General features: G+C 44.0%; 1 protein-coding gene across 1 annotated transcript in view; it reads right to left on the bottom strand.

Annotated features, from left to right (window-relative positions):
• The window catches only part of LOC119097417 (metabotropic glutamate receptor), a 194,481-nt gene that overhangs the window by 165,562 nt on the left and 15,565 nt on the right, over nucleotides 1-13,354 (bottom strand). Inside the window, exon 4 of the mRNA XM_037220459.1 lies at nucleotides 11,368-11,531. Coding sequence (XP_037076354.1) covers nucleotides 11,368-11,531 — 164 coding nt within the window. The remainder of the gene's footprint in view (nucleotides 1-11,367; nucleotides 11,532-13,354) is intronic.

Here is a 13,354-nt window from a genome sequence, read left to right as displayed (position 1 = left end):
GATATATATATATATATATATATATATATATATATATATATATATATATATATATATATATATATATATATATATATATATTGTACGCTTCTAGCATGCGAATGAAATGTATGTGCTGGAATTCGTTCTACCCGGCATCTATTACCCTGGGTGTGATGAGCCCGTGATGGTCACTGTGTTCCTATACCTCATCGCACAGAAGCCCCACCACAAAACCCACGCAAACCCTTACGCAAACATCTGAATGTTTGCCTCGTCAGTCGCAGGCCGTTCGCGTCTTTGATGCGGCTTTAAATGGTTGCGCGCCAGATACGCCGCCGATTCGTCGTTACGGAGGTGACGTTGTGCGGTCGACCATGCGGTCGGTCAACAGAGCAAATTTGTTTGCGACTGCCGCCATCATTTAAAGATCGGACTCGTAGGCAGCTAGCACTGTATCGACTCTTGTTTGGGAGAGGGTGAGTCATGGGAAATACTCGTTAGAACTTGCCGTACGGCACGCGAAGGCCCTGTTATATCAACAGCAACAGGCAGGCCAAATTTGTATGTGTCTGTCAAATTTGTATGTATCATGCAGTCAAACTTTGTTTTCTACCCATCACCCATCCCTGGTCACCTATAACGGATGAGCACCCTAGACATTCACAAACGGATGACCAGGAGTGTCCGTCTCTGTCCACTGTACCTGACATAGGCATAGAGTACCATCCACTGCACAGAACCGTGCATTAACATCCAACTTAGCAACATAAAATTTCAGTCACGCACTCGTGCACGCGCACGCACAAGTGTAACTTACAAGTTAGAGAGAAATGAAGGAAGTCAGCGTCAAAAATGATGACTGACAGGCCTCTGGCATCACGATTCACGTCAATGCAATGTACACTACAACGTCTGATTAATGCGTTGAATAGCTTTGGGGCAAGTCAGGGTCCTGGCCTGGTCAAATGTATGCCGATTCCCTTGCCAACGGAAGATGAAGCACGCTTGCTGTTCAACGGTTGACAGAGGTACCACTGTCAACCACTGAACAGTTAGGGTTGTCATAGTTGAACTGGACACAATGTTCCAACCTACGTTGTATGTCACACACAGCTGCAAGCACGGACACACCCACCCACACCCACACCCATACCCATACCCATACCCATACCCACACCCACGCCCACCCACCCACCCACACCCACACACCCACACCCATATATATATATATATATATATATATATATATATATATATATATAATTTTGCGAAGATGGGTTCTAAGTAGGCGGGTGAAAATGCATAATTGAATGCCCTGGCAGCTCATTTTGTAGCATTATGCGGCGATGAAGTTGTGATTTATTGTTAATGTCCCATACGAGGCAACAGTCGTAATATAAGTAAGAGGCAAGAGATGGAGAGCAACAGAGCATGCTATGATTTGATTGTACCGTCTGCTTTGGTAAATTATATCTGCGTTGTGGCTTATAATGGAAGCTATTCGTTCATATGACAAGAAAATTCCCAGTATTTTGTGAACACAACCCTGAAATATGTAAGGTTCTCTTTGCCCTCAATTCAATACCCATCTAGCGATGTGTTTTTCTTAGATTCCAGCAATCTATGCTGAGATCAGATCCCTGGGTCCTGGATCTTGATCTTGAATTGGTCACAGGAAAAAACCTGGTAAATATCAATTAATTGCGCCTTAACTGAATTTCATAAAAAATGTCAAAAAGATGCACCAACTGACGAATGTTGTGCAAGACACGATGACGTAGTCAAACAATGACGCATTGAGGAACATATCTACTAAACAGAGAACTAGTGTTGTCTAGAAACAGTCTTTTGCACTGAAAAGCATAACAATAGCTATTAAGGAAGTCCTTTCATCATCTCTGATGTTTGCTTCAATATCGTCAAAGGCGGAACATTCCCCTTAATGTGAAACGTGATTCGTGATCGAGGCATGCAATGAGCAGCGCAATTTAACCCTAGCCAATTACTTTTTGTCGCTGGAACACCTGATGCTGGATCACCGCAAACACGAATGTTTAAGTGGCTACATTTATCTCCACCATCAGGACAACACAGCCGATAAGGTGGTTTGTTTGCGTGACCTCTCTGTGACGTCATCCATGTCTGGGTGACTTACCCATGGGCGGCGCGCGGTAGGCGGCCCATGGGTAAGTCACCACAATTAGCACAGGGTAAGCACAAGTTCCCGTGCGTCAAGCTCAAAAAAGAAGGTTTGCAGTGTTTAAGAAGGCACGGCTGAACACTGCAGGCAATTATCATGAAAATGGCTATCTCAGTTCAAAACATCATACATGTGTGGAACATTCCCTGCAACATAGTGTCCACTTCCGTGATCGTGTGCCAGATTTAATTTTGCATATTTCCCTTGCAATGCATTGGCAGCAGCCCGTGGTGTCTAAGGGCGGACCCAGCATTTCGTCAAGGATGTGGCCACGTTTTATTGCATTGTATTTTATTCTATCGTATTTTCAGTGTATTCATTGCTTTAATTGTATTTTGATTGCATTGCTCCTGAAACTTGATGTTTCCCCTTCACAAAAATACTCAAATTTCGGTTACTCCATTTCTGGATATTTACTTTTTAGGTAGAAACTATTTTTCGAAGTGTATCGTGGAGGGCTCAGCATAGTACGTAGGTACATGGGGGTTTTACTTTCTCAAGAGACGGTTTTTTCGTCTAGGCCATTCTAAGCCTAGGTATTTCGAAGAGCATGCAACAAAATCATTTAAAGTGGACTACTATATAACATCCAAGGGTGGTAAAACTTGCCGACATAGTGAATAAGGTCGGCGATAACAATGTTCAAATTCACGCGACACTTGGTGCCTCATATGATAAGGTGTTTAATCCATTTGCTTCAAACATCGATGGCAGTGATCCTGCACTATCATATGATGATTATGAAAAACTAAGAGAAGCATGCACATTCTATTTACCTGAAAAGGTAAAAACTGTTATTCCACATAGCATCAGTGCACTTAACCTTATGCATGTTAACGTTCGGTCAATCCTGAAGAAGCAAGATGATTTAAGTAGTCTGCTTGCCCGGACTGATATAACATGGCATGTAATTTCTATATCTGAAACATGGCTGTCTGCAGCCTTGCAAACTCATTATGACTTACCCGGATACCAAGCTTTCTACTGCAGCAGATCAAAAGGGGTAGATGGTGGATCAGCAGAATACATTGCTGATCATCTTCATCCTATACAACTTAGCAATCCAGTTTTCTCTACAGCTGAATTGGTTTGTGCTGAACTTCTCTGTGACAATGCTAATATTATCATTTGCCAAATTTATAGGTCACCCAACACTGACAAACACCACTTCAACTCAGAGCCAGAACAATGTCTAATTTGGCTTAAGAAATGAACAAAGTAACATCTATTACTGGTGATTTCAACTTTGATCTGTTCTCACTTAATACCAATCCCAATGTGCAAGCATTTTTCACTAACATGCGTTCAAATGGCTTCTTTCCTGCAATATCCAGGACAACTCGATCTTGCTATTCATCATGCTACTCTTCCAGATAACATATTTTGCAATGTATCATCAAAAGTGATGCATACAGGCATTCTCCTTCATGATTTGTCTGATCATTTCCCTATTCTTGCTTCCATGAACTATGCCTCACACCCACACTCCCCTGATGTTCGGATTACCTATTACCACATTTGATTACAAAAGGCTGGAAGAGTTTAAACAATTCCTTGTTGGTCACCTCGTTGATATTGAAAATGAGCCAGAACCTGATACTATTGGAAATCAAATTGTGTATGTTTACAATGCCGGGATCACCGGGTTTTCTCACACAAGGCACATTTCCTCGAAAAACTAGCTCACGCAGACCATGGGTGTCACTGCACTTCTTCTATCAATTACACATAAAAGTAAGCTATCTGAACAGAAATTAAAGAAAACCGGTTCCCAAAATGATGCAACATACACTTCTTACCGTAACATTTTAACTAGATCTCTTAGGCTAGCCAAAAAGAGATACTACAGTGACTGAATTCACTAAACATTCTAGCAACTCCAAGGAAACATGGAAAACATTACACACTCTCATAAATTCAAAATAAAAAGGATGCAGATCCAACCAGGATTGTTGGGGCTAATGATACAATTATCACAGACGATCCGGATATCGCAGAATCATTTAACCACTTCTTCACTGAGATTGGACAACAGTAAAAAAACAAGATTCCTAAATCATCATTCGACCCCCTCCAGCTCATCACAAATCTGGAAAATGAAATGGATCTGCCCCCCCACTAATGAACAGGAATTAGTTCTTAACATCAATGTGCTAAACAACGTCGGAGCTGGAGTCGACAATATTAATTCAAAAATATCCCAGCTATCTTATAAGGTTATATTCAAGGCAGTTCTCCATCTTTTCAACAGCTGTTTGTCCCTCGGGGATATTTCCAGGCATTTTCAAAAAAGCCGTGATTAAACCCATCTTTAAAAGTGGGGACTCGCACCTTGTTAATAGCTACAGACCTATCAGTATTTTGCCGTTTATGTCCAAAATTCTCGAAAAACCTATATATAACAGACTCGTCCTTCATCTAAACCAAAACCACCAAAACCAACCGAACCAAAATCACCAAAACCAAAATCACCAAAAGCAGTTCGGATTTCAGAAGAACAAGAGTACTTACATGCCAATTCTTCTTCCGCAGAAAAACTATGACTAAGGCTTTTGAAGACGGGGAATATTTGTTAGGCTTGTATTTAGATTTGAAAAAAGCTTTTGGCACTGTAAACATAAGCCTTCCTCTGCGTAAACTTTCTAAATATGGTATTTGATGAAAATCTCATGAAATCATATCCTCTTATTTGTCTGGCAGAACTCATTTTGCAAAAATCAGGAATTATCTATCAACAATCAAAAACGTAACAATGGGGTACACCAAGGATCCATTCTCGGCCCAATTCTCTTCTTAATGTACATAAATGACTTGCCTAAATTAAGCAGTAACATGATTTATCTGTCTTACGCTGATGATATTGCGATTGTTTTCAAAAATAGAAGTATTGTTGAGCTTCAAAACAATGTCAATTCGCTTTTGCTTCTAATGACTTCCTGGTTGGCTGCTAATTTTCTTTCCATAAACGTATCAAAAACATTCACACGGCATTACACCACCCTTTCTTCACATTTCCAAATAAATCTGCAAATTAATAATTCACCTATTGAAGAGAAAAAATAATTAAAATACCTTGGTTTTATCATTAACAAATGTTCTCAAATTTACATGTCACATTAATTTTGTTGCAAGCATAGTAAGCAGACATATTGCAATAATACGTAGGGATAGGTACTTCATTGATAAAACAACGTGACATCTACACTATAACACTTAAATTCTTCCTTATTACTGCTGCTTGATTTGGGATATAAATAATGCTTCTCAACTAGATCGGTTAGACATTTTGCGGAAAAGGGCTGTGCGTCTTATAGAAAATGTGCTATCCTCCACAAAGCTCAGAGCCAATCTTTAAACGATACAAAGTTTTGAAACTATTGGATATTGCTAAATCCCAAATGTTCATTGTCATGCACAAATTTGTAACTTCACAGCTCCCTGCATCATTTGATTTTATTTACAAGGTCTACGAATCAAATGACATGGATATGAGGCGAGCAAAAAAATTGGACCAACCTTTTTCTAATCGTAACTATAGACTATTTACAACATCTTGCATTGGTCCTAAGCTGTGGAACAACATTATGGTTTCATATTTTTCAAGAATAACTGATATCCCTGTGACAAAAAACCATCGTTAAAAGCATCATCCGCAAGCATTTCGTAAATACAAATTGACTTAACCAACATATTTGAAAACATTGCAATCATTTGTGCTGTACATATCCAACGCACTTCATATTTAACCTTTTTCATGTTCCATAATCAATTTCTGACAGCTAAAGTCATGCACATGTACCAAAATTCACGGGGCTGGCTCCGGGAGTTCTCCCAGCAACAAGCTCTGTTTAGCTGGGTGGGCTCCCTGGACATCCAGCTCAAAACCCAGCACGAAAATGACCAAGTAATTGCCCCCTCCGACTTGTGTGACCGTATAGCCCTTACTAACACGGTGAATTGAGTGGTTGTGGCTTATTGGACGGTTATAGCGGGCTGCCATTAGCTGACTGGCTAATGACTACTTTAAGCCTTCTCATCTATGATTTTTCCCTACCTAGTACATAACACAATTCCTTCGGGTCTGCACCACCTCTTCGCCTGCTTCTTTACGTTTGTTTCATCTTCCTAGCTGGGAGTGCCGCGACTTGATTTTGTTTTCTGGTGTTAACGTACGGTTTACCGCGTCGCTGGGATTGAGGGAGGGGCGCTCCTGGTTACCTGTTCTTGGGTAACGGCATAGAAAGGAGAAGCTTTTGAGCGAAAGTTTTGGTGACGGCCACAGCAAAATACTACAGCGCGCATTTTACAATCTTCATGGGGCTTCAGTGGCTATACATTTCATCCTACCATACCAGCAAGCCTTTCCATAAAGACCCTTTACCGCACCCTGCGGCACCTTGGTGCCTTTCTTAGGCTCCATCCTAATCCGGCGACAAAAATGTACCGTGATGTTTAGCTGATCGCTCACTTCGGTGACAGGCCGGCAACAAATCAGTGTATTTCGGATGGCCTGGCCTGTCGGCCAATTCACTGTTTTTACCAGCCAACTTTCAGTATCCCAAACTGGACGGTAAAAAATGCTGATGAAACAGATCTAAACATGGCGATTCATCTAGCCACAAGAGGATGCTTCGATCTTTGTTGTGTAATTGGAATATGTTAGGCTGGCGCTGACTTTCTGCGGAGGAGGGGGCGCTTTCACCGGGGCTTCGCAAGTGGCATTCACATTGCAGTTTCGCAAATGCCTATCTCGGTTTAATTTTTGGTCCTAGTTGATATTATTGATTGGCATGTAAGGGAAAGTGGGTGAGATGATCGAGTCAAGGCAGAAATTGGCATGTGTTCATTCAAACTGTCTTTTAAAGTCACAGAAAAACGACAGAAACGGCTACTGACACCGAAACAGTCGCAAGCACCCAATGCCCCAGAACTAAGCAAGCAACGAGCTTTCCTTCCTTTGATGAGGACCGTGGGTTTAAGGCTGGGGGCTTATGAAATTCCGCAAGGACACACACCACGTTAGGATGCTTGTGAAATGCCAATCGATGTCATTGTTGCTTTTTCCGATTGAGCAAAGTAACCAGTCAAACGATCATAAAATCAGCGTTTGTACTATGCACCCTACATAGTTCCTATTCTATTCAGGCCACAAAACCCCCACTCAATTAGTACATAACTGTGCCAAATCTGGGAAGACAAGCACATAATGGGGGATGTTTGCGTATTTGTTTACTGCTCAGCCCCCACACTTATCTTTAAAACTATGCCATTGCTTGAAATGCAAATATCTTATTAATGCTTCGCTAGCAATGAAGAGACGATTTTTCCAAGTCCAGCCTTCACCCAATATTAGTCTTGGCTGCTGGAAGCTGTTTTTATAGCCAATGATATAGGTAAGAAGGGGGCAATAACGAATGAGAAATAAGGTGGTATAGGAAATATATGCAATGAGGTTGGGGGAGGAAACATTCCATTCACATATCCCTCTTAACCAAGAGATTTACTTCAAATAAGAGGCGGTTCTGTGGGATTTTGGTCCTACTGCCTTGGAAGTCAGTAGAAAATTGGTATTTGGTACATTTGATATTTTTAAAACACATTTAAGCTATGGTTATATAAGGACAAATGCACGAGTTCAATAAAACTAACAATTTCGCGCCTTCGATGCGTCCAAATCAACGAACGAGCTTATGCTGAGTTTATGTATGCAAAGTATGGTAGAAGCGGCTAGAGTCGGCAAAAATTGATTTTATGCCTCGGTGGTGGAAACACATCCCATTTCATTGTTCAAACTGCAGGATTTCACTGAGTTTAGGCCCGGAATTTCTGATACCTTTGGTTTGTGAAAGCACGTAACAGTCTTGTTAAGTTGGACTGCAGCCGTAAATGATTGCCTTTTTGCTTTTTTAGTTTTGTTCGCTTTTGCTTAGCGTCACCAGAAAATGAAATAACTGGTTTTTGTTTTCTTCGAACGGTTCTGTGATCCCATCTTTCCATGACCCCGATCATCCTTTTTCCAGCAAGCCCCTACTACCTCTCTGTCCAACATTTTCACAGTCTCCGTCACCTCAGTTTGAGCCCATCCCGGAACACGACACACTCCTTCTTCCCTTCTAGGCAGCCAAGAAAACCAGTTTGAACCAATATATACACATTGGGGGAGCGCAGCGAAAGGCGCTCACAAGGCAGCACATGTCGCGCCACGCTTGGAGCGTTCCAAAGGTATGGTGGAGAGCACCATGGTGGTTGGGGTCGGGCTCCAAGCGCACACGTGGTTTTCATGACTGGGCGTGGCCTTGAGGAGGCTCGCATGTTGGACGTCATTCCCGAGTGCTGCGTGCCACTGTTAAGAATTCTGCCATGCGCTCAGCTGCCCTGGCTCTCGAGGTCCCTTGTCGTCTTTTTTCGCGGTCGAGGATGGCAAATCCAACCGTAAATCAAGCTTAAACGTGAAGCCGCGGCAAGTTCCGAGTGTGAAAGAAGACCGTTTTTGTGATTGAACTATCCCATTATCTAGCGCCGGTGTGCCTGCATTCTTCGCAGGAGCGCTTATCCTGGCGTTAGTTGAACGACATTGCAAGAATAAACTTTTCGGTTATGTGCATGACATTGCAAGTCGCGGTGATGAAGGAGGCTTTCGCTGATAAGCCGATTCCTGATTGTGCTGCTGCGCATGGACGTCATTACCATTTCATGTCATATCACATAGGCTATTCACTGCCTATCACATAGACATTCGGAACGTCATATCACATAGGCATTCGGAATGTCATATCACATAGGCATTCGGATTGCCATATCACATAGGCATTCGGAATGTCATATCACATAGGCATTCGGATTGTCATGTCACATAGGCATTCGGAATACCATATCACATAGACATTCAGAATATCGCTGCTGGGGACGATTTTATCCGCAGACATTCGTTCGGTGACAAAAAAAGAACACACTTTTACCCACCACGATAACATCGAAGTCGAACACAAGAATATGGCTCGACTGCTTTCCTTTTGCTAGCTTACTGGCGACGAAAACAAAAGAACACTGAGTTGTTGTAAGGCTCCTGATCATACCGTGAATGGTTTAAGGGAGAGTTCCACCTTTGTATACGGTTTTGAACTGAAACAGCCATTCAAAAAATTATTCCGTGCAGTTTACGGTGCTACCCTTCTTAAGACCTAAAACACTAGTTTCTGAGCTACATACCTGCGACGACGTGTAAACCATTCCGTGCAGATTATTTCAAGGCCATTCAGGCATGCATGACACCATGGAAACGTCATTCATATCCTGCCCCCCCCCCCCCCTACATCGATCACGTGGTGTTCCTAACCAACATAATTCCACCCAACCATGCATCACATCGTTTTCTATCACTTTTAATTGTGCCAGTTTCGATCTCGAATCATGATTTGCACTACATAGGATAAGAAGCTAGACATGGGTGCTAGTTATTACGGAAATATGAGTTGTAATGGAATAGCTTAATTAAAGCACCATAATTGAACGTGTGAATGGTGTTACATGCCGTAAGCTCACGGATAAACAGGCAAGAGCACCACGGGAAAGGGTCAGAACATGAGCATGCAACGATGCATGATGTCAGAAAACACCTCCAGCGCTACCATGGCCATATTTCTGCAAAATTAAGTACCACAAGTGAGTGCTGAGGTTGACGATTTCGCATGGATAGGTCAGCAGCACCATAACGGCATGGAAACATTACATGACACAATAAAAAATGACGTATTGAGGAGCACTATGTTATGAGTAAGCTTATTTCATTAGATCTGATGCTTGCTTTAATTTCCTCAGTTGTGAAACATTTCTTCCAAAAGCAAAAGCAGTAGCTTGCACACGAATTTCAAACCGCATTGGTGCAAGTACCATCACATTACGCGAATATTGGAATGCTGGTGTTGGTAGCAGAAAGGGGCGTGGCCAAAAAAATTGTAGGATTTTGACGCCCTATGTTTTACTTTTTGGTTATGCGACATAAGGTCAGCTCCTGAAATATGTGTGGCATTTTTGGCATTATTAGCTCCGTGTCCTTATATCACTTACGAACCTTCGAGCATCCTCCTATTCCCGGAATGCCTAATGACATTCAAAGCTCAGAGGACGTATGCCCGCAAGACCTACTGCTCTGAATACCTACGTTTGGTATACTTTCGCTCGGAGGACCTACTCTCCGAAGACCTACGCTCAGAATACCTAACCTTGGAAGACCTGCTGCCGTGAATGGTACGCTCGAAAGACCTGCACTCGGAAGGCCTACTCCCGGTATGCTCGGAACCCTGCTCCCCGCATACCTCCTGGCGAAAAACCTGCTGCGTCTCAGATTTTGTTCACGTGCCATGAACGATCAACGGCTGTCACTACACAAACACCAGTCGCTCCTCCATGCCCTGCCCCCCCCCCCCCCCTCCTCCTCCTCCTCTGCTCCCAAAATCTTAACCCAACTCAGCGTTGCTGATCATGTGCGCCACTAGCAGGCAAGCTGATTCTCAATATACGCAAGGAGTCATACAAACGCGTGTGGCTTGTCATAACCCGCATTTCGGACTGGGATTTCGAGCTAGCTGTTAACTCCACGAGCGACGCCACCTGCGGAGCGGCGGATCACCTTACAGATCACAAATGACACTAGCCGCCGGCGCCGGATGCAGTCTGGACGTCTGAGATACAGGGCGACTGCAGAATGTCACTACCTATCGTACAGCACTGCACCAAGTTTGGCACCAACTTCTCCAATCTATACTGGCAAACCGCGCTTTATGAAACAGTTAACATCGCGGTGGAAAGTTCGCGTCCCGCTGGGCCCAACTTCAGGCCACACGCTCTTGTTTAGGAAAGACGCTGTATGTCCCCTGCAGCTGGGAGCTACGGCCATGTAACCGGACCTTTAGAGGAAGACTGGCCTCCCGAAACAACCGAGAGAGGTACAACAAAACTGTTGTGCTTCAAGGAGTCCCATGCATTAACTGATGCCAGAAAAAATACAACCATGGCCTCAAGCCCAAGACGGACGGTCTTTGAGAGTAACAGGACGCATTACCAGTCGTAATTTCCATCCTCAGCAACGTATAACAAAACCCCGCCGTAACTGTTCGCGGCGCCGCTGAGGTCGTGGCCGGAAGGAACCGGTGAAGGCGCGCGTCAGGCGGGCGCCACGGGCTGACCTGAGGTATCTTGAATAGCCGAAGCAGGTTGGCCACCTGGATGGAGGTGACGCTGGAGGCGGCGCCCACCACGCCTGAGATGACCTGGTTGACCTGGTTCCGGATCTGCGGACTTGTGCCGTCCGGACACTGATACTCGCCGTCGTCAATGTTGCTGATGGAGCCTGCCGGCCGACGAAGATAAGCGTTACTTATCATCCGCGCCACTTAGCTAGGTTGCCACTTGCGCGTAAAACTTTCATCATGGATCACGGCGTGTATGAGTGATAATACGACTCTCTTATGCCACCTTCTTGTAGAGAAGCCAACAATGGCGACGTTTGCTAATACACGTGGTCAAAGATTGTCATTGTGCATTGTCAGTGGCAGAGCTTGCTCATGTTGACGTGAGTTGATCGAGGCCGTAGCCAGTGGTGTAAACATAACCATAACCAGTGGTGTAACCATAACCATGACCAGTGGTATAAGCATAACCAGTGGTGTAGTCGAGGGGGTCACATGGGTCGCGTGTTGCCACCATATGAAACGTGAAACAGCAACAGTAACGGTCTAGCAGTCTGACTTAGTCTTAGCTTTGTTAAAATGCTACCTTGCACTCAAATTGTCATATTTTGTCGTAAAAATTATAAGCGCTTCGCGCCATTAGCCTAAATTCCGTCCGCTACCAAAAAGTATTTATGTATGGCATGATAACCACTGCATCGTTTTCGCAACCCACTTTTATAAATATGGGTGAGGTCCATGGGTGGGCAGCCGAAGTATTCTCAACTCGAGTTTGAAATTCCGTACTTCCGCTGCAAGAAGCTTGTCGTCATTACGGCCTCAAAAGTGCATCAACGGTACATGACCTGGCTGCAGAACAACGAAATAGGCCTATGTATCTTTACAACGGATAAGATAACACACCCCACAGTTACCGTCTCGAGAACATCATACTTAGATGTGGTAATGCTCACTATATGTAGGGCTTGGAATTGCCATGAGTGGCCGAATGGCACCTCCATTGACGACCTTCTTTATACGTAAACTTGAACAAACGGCACCACCAACGCGTGCCTAAACCCCAAATTCTACGTCAAGTATTTTAATGATATCCCAGGTATTTGAACACAGTCACGATGAACTGTTGAAGCTTGCTAGCGATTGGAATTATTTTTTCTAGACCGTCAATTTCACCTCGGACGGGCCTAACCTATCAAAGGAGGCAATATGTTTTGGCAACGTTAAGACAAGTTGATGGTAAATTGTCATAATTGCCAGTTTTATGCATCGAAGTCATCATTAAGGAGTAATTCTTCACCGTGTGTCATCCCATCCCACGTCAACAAAGAAGAACGTCCTTCGCTCGGAATAGCAACGCACCATGCGGGTGCCATCCAGCCAAAACACCAGCTCCTTGTTCACACCAAATATCCATGATCTGTTCATGGCGAACAGTAGTGACAAACAGGCCCTATGTCGGCCAGCAGGGGCACAATTGCTGAACAGGGACAGGGATGGCACCCTGAAGGACCTTATGCATTGGTCGGAGCCAGTGAGGCAGTCAAGGGAGGCTCATGAGGCTTTAATTCCCCCCCCCCCCCCCCCCGTGCCTTCAGGTTCGTGCGCGTTTTTTCAGCACGACACTCCCGAATATGTTTCCGGAATCTGGTGTTCAGGAAAGCTGTTTTAGTTTGAAACATCATGGAAAATATCCATGGGCAGCGATATGTAGCCCCCACCCATCGTAACTTAGCAACTAGACCAGCGGATAGTCGTGAAAAATGCACGGTACGCAGCTGAGGTAACTGTTCAAGGCACTATGACAAACCAGCATTGATAGCTCATTGATACGCTGAATGCCGTACCTATCAACGTTTGTGAGATCCGCTAGTCTGTTCGCAGTGCGTAGGTGCTATCGATGAGGCTGGGACTCGTTCGTAAAAATAGCTCCCCATCGCAAATCACGTCAGCCCTCCCGTTGCAAATCACGGCTGCGCCCCTCGTC

The sequence above is a fragment of the Pollicipes pollicipes genome, unplaced genomic scaffold, assembly GCF_011947565.3.
Source record: "Pollicipes pollicipes isolate AB1234 unplaced genomic scaffold, Ppol_2.1 Scaffold_4295;HRSCAF=5057_pilon_pilon_pilon, whole genome shotgun sequence".
NCBI lineage: Eukaryota > Metazoa > Arthropoda > Thecostraca > Pollicipedomorpha > Pollicipedidae > Pollicipes > Pollicipes pollicipes.
This window is presented reverse-complemented; position numbering and strand designations above follow the sequence as displayed.